This window comes from Streptopelia decaocto (assembly GCF_964273445.1).
Source record: "Streptopelia decaocto genome assembly, chromosome: 1".
Lineage (NCBI taxonomy): Eukaryota > Metazoa > Chordata > Aves > Columbiformes > Columbidae > Streptopelia > Streptopelia decaocto.
The window spans coordinates 86,393,250-86,406,021 of record NC_138663.1 but is presented as its reverse complement, the minus strand read 5'-3'; the positions used below and the strand labels follow the sequence as shown (position 1 = coordinate 86,406,021).

The 12,772-nt window shown below is 46.5% G+C and overlaps 1 protein-coding gene across 2 annotated transcripts in view; it reads right to left on the bottom strand.

Annotated features, from left to right (window-relative positions):
* The window catches only part of TBX15 (T-box transcription factor 15), a 99,166-nt gene extending 86,984 nt beyond the window's left edge, over nt 1-12,182 (bottom strand). Inside the window, exons 1-3 of one of the 2 annotated variants that reach the window (XM_082060280.1) lie at nt 12,143-12,182; nt 11,435-11,608; nt 10,494-11,053 (exon numbers count right to left, since the gene is read on the bottom strand). In XM_082060280.1, the coding sequence (XP_081916406.1) occupies nt 10,494-10,695 (202 nt within the window). In that variant the 5' untranslated portion in view covers nt 10,696-11,053; nt 11,435-11,608; nt 12,143-12,182. Of the gene's footprint in view, nt 1-10,493; nt 11,129-11,434; nt 11,609-12,142 lie in introns of those variants that run through there. The other variant, XM_082060279.1, reaches the window with a different exon arrangement.
* Nucleotides 12,183-12,772: the final 590 nt, after the last annotated feature.

Below are 12,772 nucleotides of genomic sequence, written 5' to 3'. Positions count from 1 at the left end.
AGTTATGGAGTAAACAGAATTACGATGCACAGAATACTCTGAGCGGTCTCTACCAGGGAAGTGTAGGCTTTCTGCTGCTCGATCAGTGTTGCAGGGACCTGCATAACAGAACTGTGATGTTACAGTCTTATGTGGGTAACACTCCCAAGCATTGAAGTGAATAACGTGACTGGCTTGCTGCTAGGCAGATGGAGACTTTGCTAGGGTTGTTTGATGGTAAATGAAGAGGGTTTTTTATTTGCTCCAAGAAGCTTGGCACAGGAAACCCTCAAATCCTACAATAATAAATCTTCTATTTATCTTTAAAATTCTGGAACAAAATAAAAACCATTAGGCACCCACAGCCATGTGCTGTATTCTATATTTTCCCAGCTTCCTACAACCTTCTGGCATAAAAGATGAAGTTTTCTGAAGTGAAAAACAGCTTCTCATTTTAAAAATAATGGCCCTCTTGCCTTGTATGGAGCAGTATTTTATTGTATTACACAATGGAAAGGCAGGAGCACTTAGAAATTGCATAGGGGCATAATCCAGAAACTGGTATCTGATCCAACCTCATAGTTTTCATACTATCAGGCATTTGCAGAAAAACTGAAGAGCAGAGGAATACATGATCCTTCTATAGCATAAAAGTGATCACCAAGGGATTAACCTCACTGTCATTATTATTTTATTTACACAAACTTGCACAGTATTCCAGCAGACAAAAAAGAAATCCCCATACATAAATCAAAATTATTCTAATCCTGACAGTTGTGCAGGGGAGGGGCATGGTGGGTAATTTCTGGCTATCACTGTCTATTTAGGGCATCTCCCAGCAGAAAGCTAGCAAGAGGTCAGGATCTCCCTGGAAACTGCAAATCCTTAAGGCCACTGAAAATAAGGTCACAAAAGCTTCACCTTTGAAAATCAGCACCATAAAGTCCTTTGAAAGGAAGATGCTCAGCATCTTGCAGAATCAGGCCACAGTTTAGCAGCTGCCTCCTAAATGTGCTTCCAGGCAGGTTTCACATTACTGTATTTTGCAATGTTAATGGTACACTTCCAGTGTCTTTGGTTTTTAATTGGGCAGATACCTGATAAATAACAGAACAAATTCAGGAGCAATACACAGCTTTGCAAGAGGATATGTCAACTAAAAATGTAGGATTGCAAATCCCAGCTATTGCATGGTATTTTATCACAAGTTAAGGTAGCAGCAGAGTTCAGTACAACCTCAAGGCTGAAGTTTCCTTTTAAAAAAAAGCAGTGGGAGTGTTTCCATTGAGGTCTGAGGGAGTACAAGGGCATGCTCCACAGGTCTTCCTCTACTATTTTTCCACCCTAGTAAGAAAGATTGCTTAAAGCACAATAAAATACATTGGTATTTTATGCATGCAAAGTACATCTACATGCAGAGCTGAAAGAGGGATGACAAGGCAGCACTGGGATAATTTTTTCATCAAACTAAGCGATGCTTGTAGAAGACATGACAATAACTCCTATCAATATTTAATAACTGACCTTTTAACAGGATCCTCTGAGCAGGATTGAGGACAATCAAGTGGAGCAAGTAGGTGAAAGAAAAAAAGTCTATCTGTTAATCTCTCCATCTGTTTTCAAGTTCCTTTCTGTCTCAGCAAATTCAAACTTACAGAACTGCTCTGGAGACAAGTCAGGGATAAAACAGCAATTTTTGAAGACTCCTTAGTCTATTCATCGTATACACCACACATCTCAAAATGTTACAACGTGTTCTCAGAATTATTTTCTGTCCATAAGCATCCACATAGTCAGTCAACCCTTTTGGTGTCGTATAAGGGATACTGATATTAGCTGATGCAACTTCTTAAGAAGTCTATGATGCACAATTCTTCACTCACATTACAAGCAAAGACACTCTGGTGTCTTCAGTTTTCCCCTTGCTTTTGGGGTAGATTTTTCATCAGGCAGTTCTCTATTTCCTCAAGCTCCTAAAAGTAGAAGATTGGTTTTGTTAAATCATTGGTGATGTGGAAAATGTTAATGCTAACCAAGAATGCATTCACTCCCTGACTTAAGTCAAAGAACTGCGAGACATTCATATTTTCTGTGCCCTGGCCCACTGATTCTCAAACAATTAGGTTGCTGTGGCTGCATTCATATAAATGTGCTGATTAATAATATGATTTGTGTCAGTTTATAACCAGTTGGTTAAGTACTCTTTAGAAACTGTAAATCAGTTCTTTTAAAGGCAGTTGGTAATAATTTCTTCCCAAGCTCCTTCCTAAGAGCTACAAATGTGGACATTGCTGAAAATGTCAATTTAACAATTCTAGAATATTTCCTGTACTTCCTTCCTAAAAAGCAAAAGCTTTAGAAAGAATGCGTAGGTGCAGCGCAGTGAAACTGTCCACTGTGACATGGATTGAATTCTGCTGTGAAAGATTTTGGCTGATTTTTTTTCTTTATTTATACATATGGAAGTAACCAAGATAATATGGCTTTGGAGGAATTAAAACTTATTTGTGAAATTCTACAGAATTTGGCACATAACTTTGGTCAGAGAAGAAAAAATGGGACGCAGTTTTGAATGTCCAAATGCTAGATTTAATTATTATCTAAATCAAAATGTCTTATTTTTTAAAATGCAAATTCATTTTATATTTTTTTAATTTATTTGAACAAGGAGGTTTGGAGACCCGTATTTTAAATGGTTGGGTATCTTAAAAGCGGGAAGTAGTCTGATGCTACGAAAACAATATTTAAAGGTTGGCCAAAACCTAAGTTTTGCTGTTTCTCAATAAAGTTAAAAAAAACAACAACAACACACGCACAAAAAAAAAATACACTTTTCTTCAGCAAAAGCAACATTTGCTAAGTGCAGCCTTCCCTCTAGCAGCTGTAACTTTGCATTTGCAAATACACAGCAAACACCAAGCAACCCACTGTCAGGCGGGACAGTCCTTTCACCATCCTCACAATATTGTCAAATCAATAGCTCAACTGAGCAAATGGTATATGGAAATATTATTGTAAATATTATTGTAATAAGTGCTTTTGTCACTTCTTGGATTGATTTACTCATTCTTTGTTTTCTGATCCTGCAGAATGCACAATGAAAAGTTGCCCCTGGCATGAATATTGTTGCTAGAACTTGAATTGACACTGCATTTCCTAGCAGAGTTTCAAACTTTCTTAATCTGCTTGCAAAGATATTTCAATCTGATTTTACCGTAATACCATGTTATCTTTCCCTAGCCCTTCTCACCAAAGCATGCTATGGCTTTTAGAACAAGAAATGCAATGGCATTGTATTTTGAGACAATAGATCTTTCACAGGCAGAAAGGTTGGGATTGTAACCTATTTTAACCAGTATTGAAACTAAGCACCAACAAGTTACACATGTTTTTTCTAAAATAAAAAAAAAAAAAAAAAAAAAAAAAAGTCTCAGCATTTCTGCCCAGTACTCTCCACTTGTGGAAACTCTAGTTCAAATAATAAGCCAAAAAAGCCAAACCTTTCAGCATCCTCCTATGCAGAGCTCCTCTGGGCAGGATGAGGCACCAGAGTGCTGGAAGCCCCCAGTTGCCTCCATTTCCCTGTACACCCAGGTGCCTACGGCTGCTCTTCCTGGTGGAACCCCACAGCTCCTGGGCTAAAAGATACCAATCATTCATGCGTATATCCACCCTGCTTCTGCTGTCAAGATTTGAACCTAACTTCCCAGCCCATTCCTGCAAAGTAATTGTATTGTACAGGAGGATATCAGAGAGCTAAGGGTTAGCACAAAATCCTGTAATTCCATCAATGGGCACTCAGAAGCTCAGCCTCTCCAGGAGACTCTGCTGATCTCTAAAACAGAGTCAGTTTTAGAAAATTTAAGCTTCTTTCATTGAACTTGGTTTTACATCACCGGTGCAAACTACAGATCTCAATATGGATGCTTGGGGTGATTTAAATCACACTTTAGATTTTAGATTTTACTTGCAACAGGAACTCATGTAAAAGCCATATGAGCCAGTTTCAGTATGTCCAGGGATTTTCCAAGTGCTTGTAGACTGATTTCAGTGCAGTTTTTAAACTACTGAAGGCTTATTAATCTAGATCAGAAGGCAGGGGAAAGAGAGAGAGAAAGAGAGAGAGAAAGAGAGAGAGAGAAAGAGAGAAAGAAAGAGAGAGAAAGAGAGAGAGAGAAAGAGAGAGAGAAAGAGAGAGAGAGAAAGAAAAAGAGAAAGAAAAAAGAGAAAGAAAAAGAGAAAGAAAGAAAGAAAGAAAAAGAGAAAGAAAGAAAGAAAAAGAGAAAGAAAGAAAAAGAGAAAGAAAAAGAGAAGAAGAGAAGAAGAGAAGAAAAGAGAAGAAAAGAGAAGAAAAGAGAAGAAAAAGAAAGAAAGAAAGAAAGAAAGAAAGAAAGAAAGAAAGAAAGAAAGAAAGAAAGAAAGAAAGAAAGAAAGAAAGAAAGAAAGAAAGAAAGAAAGAAAGAAAGAAAGAAAGAAAGAAAGAAAGAAAGAAAGAAAGAAAGAAAGAAAGAAAGAAAGAAAGAAAGAAAGAAAGAAAGAAAGAAAGAAAGAAAGAAAGAAAGAAAGAAAGAAAGAAAGAAAGAAAGAAAGAAAGAAAGAAAGAAAGAAAGAAAGAAGTTAAAGAAAACCCACACTTCAAACTTCGAAGACATAAGACTGCAAGCTAAGATTCTCGTTCAAGGGTTCAACTGATTAAAATAGGAACAATGTTCTGTGTGAACAGAGGTGACCTCAGTGGCACTGACTGTGCTGTAAAACAGTGCAAATGCTCTTTCCTGAATGTAGAACTCTTGGAAGACATCTTTCAAGTTTTCCATCTGAAAAAAGCATCAGTTTTCCTTAAAGACAGATACAGATAAAGCGGGACACTTCTGCCTGAGGAGAGGCTAGCTGGGCTGATATTTGATATAAGCGCTCAGTCCCAAGTGGGAGGAGGGATAAGTGATTGATGGTTTGTAAGGAATTACTTGACTTCTGCTTGTAACAGAAGCTCTTTGGATTCTCCCAAAGTTCTTGTCAAAGACAAGAAAAGCCTTTGAAATAGCAGTTTTCCCCTTCCCAGCAGATGGAATAAACCTGTGTAAAAAAAAATGCTGCAGATTTAAAACACATATAAAAGAAGGGAAGAGGCTGTTTGACACACTGCCTTTTTTCTAATACTCTGCTGTACTGTAAGGTTTGTCTCTATTATTCTATTAGCTGCCCTCTTAATACAGCATGAGCGATTTACCTCTCTACAGGAAAGGTTTCACAAGCCCAGCAGCAGGAGTTCACCAATTCAGTAAGACACATATTACCACAGAGACAAATCCTTCTCACTCTCTGTCTCCTTCGGCTCCAAGTTCAGATTTATACGAACTTGACCAAGGCAACCCCTTCCTGAGCCCCTACAGGGCTCTCCTGGCTCTCATCTGGACAGCTCCATCTGCCTCCTGCAACTCTCTCCTCTGGGAAGGGCGAGAGCATCAGCTCTGTAGCCGGAGTACAGGGGGAGCATTACAAGGGTCAGATTTTCGTGTTTCCTTCCATCATATACACAAGGGAGCAATGGATCTGAGCTCAGTATCCCCTCTTTAGGAGGGAAACTGATGATCCAGCAGGTGGAATGAATTCATACAATCCCACTCACATATACATTGGTTAGAAAGACATCGCATTAATAAATCCCAGTCCCAAGCGCTTCTGCCAAAGGCAAAACTGACGCTCTCTGTCTTACACTTCGTTATTACGGAGCATTGCTCATCGGCAAGCCTCAAGGACCATGCGAAGAATGGTGTACACCAACTCACCCTGCGTCAGGGAAGGGACAAGAAAAAGTTCTCCGCCGGCTCTTGAAACCGTAGTCCCATCCACAGAGCACTCAAACAAAAGCTGAAGTGAGAAATGACGTCTGGAAGCAAATTAAGTCACTCCCCACTCACGGGTTTAACAACCACTGCTCAAAAAGTGGGACTCTGCATTCAGAAACAGTGGTAGAAGAAAGGAAGGGGGGGAAAAAAATCGCATTTCTCCCGCTCTTAAACTTTGTTTGCCCCTTCGGAGGGGGTTTGTTCGAGGGCAAGGAGGAGTAGATACCCTGCGGTGGAGCAGGGTTGAAATGGTTATTCGTACCACCTCCCAGGTTAGGCAGAAAAACTGCACGCCATGGTGAAAGCGAGGGAGGTTTTACACTTGCCAGCTACGGAAGGCTTTGTCAAGGTATCGGATCTTAATCTTATGGATAAGCAGCTGTAATAAACACGTTGTAGGTCTTAAAATGCGACGGGATATTTTCTCTCGTTGCAAAGCTCTGCTGTGGTTTGTTAGCATAGCTTTAGAAAAATACACGGAACGGAAAACAATTCGTTATGCGATGTCTTCACAGAGAGATTAAAAAAAAAAAAAAAAACTCGCGAAAATGTGTTTTGTTTGTAACTGATGTGTGCATTTTAAATATATGCGATCAAAAACACCGATGTGATTTGTGATATGAGGACTGCACTGGCGAAGTTCGTTTGCAAACTCTCTGGCGTATTCCTTTGCGAGGAACAGGACCTTCCCAAAGCCGAGAAATTACAAATTTTTAGCCGCACCATTTTGCTCTGCCTCTGAAGCGCCTGTGTAGCGTCTCTCTGTGTAGCGACCCCCTATCTAAGGGAGAAGCTGTGTTTCGAGCGGTGAGGGGGAACCGTCCGCGGGGAGAAAACTCCCCAAAAAGCCCTTGTCTTAAACTTTCGACGAGCAAAGGTGCGCGCTCCGCTCTGCCTCGGTCTGTCCCTGCGCCCCTGGGACGAGAGAGGGAAGGGCCGACGAAAGCCACCGCTCTAAACGATGGTAAATAATATATACATCAAGGGAAGCAACGCCTGGGTCCCCCATGACCTTTCCGCTGCTCAGGTTTAATCTATAAATACCCCGAAGACATCCGACCCCATTGTTTTGCTGCCCTCTGAAACCAAACCTGCCAAGGGGACAGAGGGGTGCCCTCCGCCGCCTGCGCCCCACCACCCTCCTCCCCTCTGCAACGGCGGCGGGGGCGAGAGTCGAGGGTCGGCGGAGGATGCGGGGCGGCCCGGCGGCGGGGCAGGACCGGGGGAGGCTCCACCGAGCCCCGCGGCGAGCTCGGCCTCTCGCCTGCCCGGCCCCACGCACAGCGCGCCTCGAGTGGGAGCGGAAGAAAAGAGACGGGGGTAGTGCCGCTGTAATCCAGAATTCCTTTTCACAACTTCGTGATTAAAACTCGCACGTTATTAAAATCCAGCTTTATCCCCCTTTTAAATGAGTCTCGTAAAACAGCACATTAACTCTGGCGACAAGATTCATGGCTGAGACATAAATAACTCGGATGTTCAAGAGATATTTTTTACAAACCTTGGAGATTTATCCTCTGGCTTTTCTCACCTTTCCCCAAGCCACCCCCTGACCGACACCTCCCTCGCCTCTCCCGGGAAGATGCGGCCGCGGGAAGGGTCTCTTGAGCACTCCAAGCCACTCGGGATTGCCAATATTGTGGCCGAAGGGTTCGGGCACGAATGTAAATTCTTCGGATTTCGCCAAAACGGACACACGAGAAGCGCTGCCTCCCAAGTCCAGCCGAAGGCTGGGTTTTGTACAAGCCCAGCGCAGAGCTCCACAGAGGCCGGCCAAGCCCCCCACGCCGGGAGCGGAGCAGGGCCGCCCCGCCGGCCGCCCCCCGCCCCGGGCCACCGAGCGCCACTCGCGGTGGGAACGGAGAGGAAAAACCCCTCGAGACGTGGCCGACGTGTGGGGGAGAAATCGCGATGCCCGTCTACATGGAAAAGAGGTGCAAAAAAGGAGAGCGAAGTTTTACTCTTCCCTCGGCGGTGTTTGTTTGCCTGCGGCGAACGGTTTTCAGCCTTTCAGAACTTCCTGGGCTGACATTGAGGGGTTTTATGCGAAATGACAGATAAATCGGGCTAGATCGATTTACGTTATCACACGCAAAATCAACACGTAATTTCCCACCGCACACTCTAATATTTGTGGCCTCTCTGTAAGCATACCCGCTTCAGCAGAAGGAACAGCCCTGTGTTATTGACTACGCTACACAAGGGCAGCAAGTTTGAGTTTTGAACCTTTGGGACGCAATAAAAACCTTTTCTGTTTTTGTTTTGTTTTGGGGTTTTTTGCTATATCGCTGGAGATTTGGCAAGATTAAAATACTTTAGGTGTAATTTTGTTCTTAATTGGGTCTTGTAAAGATGGAATTTGGTGGCCATTATAGAGCCACTAATCAATTTTCACCCAGCAGCAAAGGTACACCGCGAAGGATTTAAGTTTAATGAAGTGACTGTGCAAATTACAGACGCGGACTTTATTTAAAGTCTATCAACCTCCTAAAAATGATTTCTCAAACTGTTCTTGATTTCCTTTGCTTTATGAAAAACATCACGTTTGCTTTCTAAGGTTTCAGGCATTAGTAGCCGTTCTCCCTCACTCTCCAGTCTGGCGCAGGGGGAGTTTTCCAGTCTTCTATTCCAAATTCATGGAGAAATGGGCAAATTAAACTTCTAGACCGTCCAGAACTATTTCTTATTGTGGCTAAAAAATAATGAGAAACGGTTCTAAAAATAAATAATGAAATATTTTTAAAAAGCAAACGGATGCCCATATATGCTCTGTTATTGGAAAGCAGATCTTTGTCGTTTCGTTCGCGTATTTATTATTTTGAATGAATAAGACTCAGAAATCGTGAGCTATTTTTTTAGTGGTCGCTTCTGTACCCTCTCCTTTACACCCGTCGCTCCGATGGGAGGAAGCTAGCAGATTTTACCTACTTTCCTTAGGATCCGCACCGGGAAAGGCTGCTGCTGTTACAAGAAAATTGAAATGCGGTCCTTGAGAGCGGAACGGGATGAGGTCTCCGGAGTTCCCTGGTTTGGGCTCACTTCAAAAGCACTTTAAAAAAAATTTAAGCAGATATTTTCTACATCTCTATCTCTAATTATTTCCCCTTTTTTTTGTTTGTTTGTTTATTCGTTTGCTTGTTTGTTTTATGCTGGAGTTTGGGCAGCTGATGCTTATTGAGAGCGCGGAGAACGTCAAGAAAAAAAAAAAAAAACAACAACAAAAGGTGTTTTCTTCTCCAAGTGCAGTGGGGTGGACTTGGACGAGTGGAGGAAGTTTCTGCCCTTCTTCTTGCGAGGTCGTGCACGGAAATCGTTTGACCTTTCCCCCCCCTCCCACTCAAATATTAAAAGAAAAAGTAAAGAGAAAGTACCTAAAATTCGCTTTCTCTGCACACTATAATTGTGATAGCGGGGCTGTCCGCTCCGTCCTATTTTAAGGCGATGGAAAGCGGGGCGGGGGGGCGGCGAGAAGGGCGCGGGGGCAGGGCGGGTGCGGGGGCAGAGGGGGGCAGCGCCCTTTCACCCCTCGGGGTCGCCGTGGGTCCGCGGCTGCTTTTGCGCGACGGTCGCTTTAGGCCGGGGCGAAACGGCCAGGAGGGCAAGAGCAGATCGAGGGCTTCGCTTGAGCCAAATGATCACTCCAAGCTACCAGCTCCCTTTTAAATAAAAATAAACAATCTAATAAAAGTTTAAAATTAAAAATAAAAATATCACGGGAAAAGTCTCGTGCTCGCTCCCTCTCTCTCCCCAAATACCGTGCAGCCGACCAAGGGGCCGAGGCGCCGGCGCTGTTCCAAATGCTCCGGTTCCCGGGAGGCGCCGGGCTCGGTAGCAGGGGCCGGACTCCTCGGAGTCCCCCTCGCCCGCTGCCCCTGCTGCTGACTGAGGCCCTTTTCCCTGCCGGGAGCAATGTCCCTGTGAAGAGGGAAGACCTCCTTTCCCCGTCCCCCCCGCGCTGCCACCGGGGGCCGCGCCGTTGAGCGCCGGTGGGCCCGATCCCGGGTGGGAGTTCGCCGTGGGCAGGGGTGCGTGTGCAGCCGGTCCCCGCCGCTCCGCGGAGCCGGCGCCCCTCGCTTCGGCGCAACGCTGATCTGAGTGGCCCGCCTTCTCCTCCACCGAAACCTCCGGTTAGAGTAGCCCCGTCTCCGCGGGGCAGACTCGGCGCGACGGCCAGTGTGTCGGGAAGCCGCGCGGCAGAGGAGAGGGATGATCCCTCCTACGGGAATGTAAGTCGCGCCCCACTCCTATGCCCCCGATCAACATGGCACCCCCGCGGTAGTCGGGAAGCTCCAGAGCAAGGCTAAACGTGTGTCCCGAGGCACCCGGGAAGGATCATCGCTATCGACAGGCACGGAGAGGGAGGAGAGGGGGAAAAGTAGGAACAAGCCGTTCCCTCCTGAGACATCATGGAGTTGGGGTGGAAAGAACAGTAGTGAGTAAGAGAAAAGTCCTCGTAAATCGGAAAAAATAAAAATCCAAAGAATCTCCGTAAAATCCCACCCCCCTTTTTCCTTTACCCTCAGTCCCGGATGTTTTCCGGGAGGCGCTGCCCGCCCTGCCCGGCGCCGCTCTCCCGGCGGGCAGCTCCCGGCAGGGCTTAGCGGCGAGTGGCGAGGAGGGAGCGGGGCGGCGAGGGGGTCCCAAACAGAAAGGAGTTGCACTAACCGGGGTTGAGGTCCAGGCACTGAGTCGGGTCTTCATTGTCCCCTAGCTGGCCGTTGGGGCTGAGGCTTTCCATGGACAAATCCAGCCCCTTGTCCTCCCAGTCTCGCAGTTTCCTCTTTTTATTTGTCCCAATCAAGGCTTCTACCGAGAAAGCGTGAGCTCGGGAGCTGAGGGCCACCGCCGATCTTCGCCTCTCACTCATCTTATCCCCCAGCCCAGACCCTTGGGCAGATGAGCGGCCAGTGGCTGGGAGTGTAGAGCTCGGGGACCAGAGGCAGAGCCTCTCGCCTCTTTCTCCCCCCACTCCTCCCCAGCTGCACCCCCAGAAGAACCAGCCCTCAGTCTCTTGAAGGCACTACATGAGGTTGCAGATACTCCGTAGGCAGAGCCGGGAGGGTGTGCTCAGCCCAGGTCCCCAGCACTCGCTCAGAGGGGTTGCAGGCTTGATTTCATCTTTTTTTTTTTTTTTTTTCCTTCTCCCCTTTCCTTCTGTCTCTCTCTGATTGATCTAAACTTCTGGGATTTTTTTTTTCTCCAAGAGTTGGGCAGGCTGCGTGCGCCTGTCAAGGAAAAAAAAAGAGAGAGAGAGAGAAAAGAAAAAAATGTCCCCGGCCAATAGGAGGAAGAGATCGGGAGAGACCCAAAAGCTGCGACCCAATGGGGAGGGGAGGGAGACTCGGGCTTCAGGGCGAGGAATTTTGGCCATGTGAGTCCTGGAGCACCGGCCGCGAGAATTAACTGTTTGAAGAACGGGGAGCCATTAGGAAACCCGTAGCTCTAAATGCAGAGAGGTAACAACTCCCGCACTCTCTCCGCCGCAACCCGGGTTCCTAGGGGCTTCTGTTAGCGGATCCCCACGCAAAGTACCCGAGAGGGGTTTTAGCACCCGGGGGTACCGGGTGAGTGGTTATTTTTAAAACGTCATTCATACTATGTATTACTTGCGCTTGCCGGCGGAATCGGTGTCTGACGCGGCAACAACAGCGTATCGGGAGAGTTTCACTTCAAAACGATGCGTGTCCGTGGAGCGGCGGGGCTGAGCGGGCGGCGTGGGCTGGCACCGGCAGAGAGGCAGAAGATAGACCCAGACACCCTCGGGCAGAGGAGCGCCTTCTCTTTGGGAAGAGGGATTTATACATACACACACACACACACACACACATATATATATATATATATATGTATTTCCCGCTTCCCACTTCAGCTTCAGCGAAAACAAACGCACTAGCTAAAGATCCCGGCCGTTTTGCCTGGATGATATTCAGCATTTTATTTCTGCTCGCCTGTTCCCTCTGCCCTGAAACCCTCCAGGCTGCGGCGGGTCCGCAGCTGCTCCCATGCTCCTCGGTCGCGAGTGGCGCGGGGGATTCACGGGGTCAAGGTAAAAGGGCTGCATTTGAGAAGGTGAAGGAAGCACCCTGTGTTTTCATTAGCTGCTAGGACCACAGAAAAATACGTAAAGTCAAGCAAAACACCGTATAGGGAAAATACAGCGGGGAAAGCCGCCGGGGGTTAATTCGACCCCGAGAACAGAATATAGGTTAAGAATTAAAAAAAAAATAGATATATAGATATATATATATAAATAAAATAAAGGAGAGAATTAATATGGATCGAGGCACGGTGGAAAAACGAGCGAGGATACACACCAAATTTCAGGAAGGGATTATTTTTCGCTGCTGTTTCTCCGATGCCCCCCCGAAGCCACAAAGCTGCTTCGAGCAGCGCCGAAGGAGAAGGAGGTTTTTCTTAAGCGAGGTTTTTCTATGGGGTTGGACACAAGCGAAGGGGGCAGGCGGGATGGCGGAGGGGACTTCACCAGAGTGATCCCACGGTGCCCATGTCTGCGTGGTACGGCGGGGCCCTTCAGCCCCCTCTCTCCGGCCTAAAGCTCTGGCTCTCGCCAGCGTGACAACAGCCCGCCGGGGTTCACATGCACGGAAAGGGATTTCGGATGAAAAGCAAGAAACAAGCCTTTTTTTTTTTTTTTTTTCGGGAACTCCTGGAAAAGCTGAGCCCTGTTATCTAGGCCGAGGAGCAGGGTTTGTATGTACTCATCACCCCCCCAACACGGCATTATCCCCTCCCTCCCCGCCGTTCCTTTCCCCTCCCCTCTTGTATATCGCCTTTGACAGGTCACTCGCAGAGGGCTTAGCGCCGGGCACAGTGGGACTGCCACAGGGGGTGTCGTGTATACCCTACCCCACATTGCCCCGCTCGCCGGATCCGCGGGGACCAGTGCTGGGGCGGGAGCAGCGGGAAGAAGGGAGCGGCAGAGG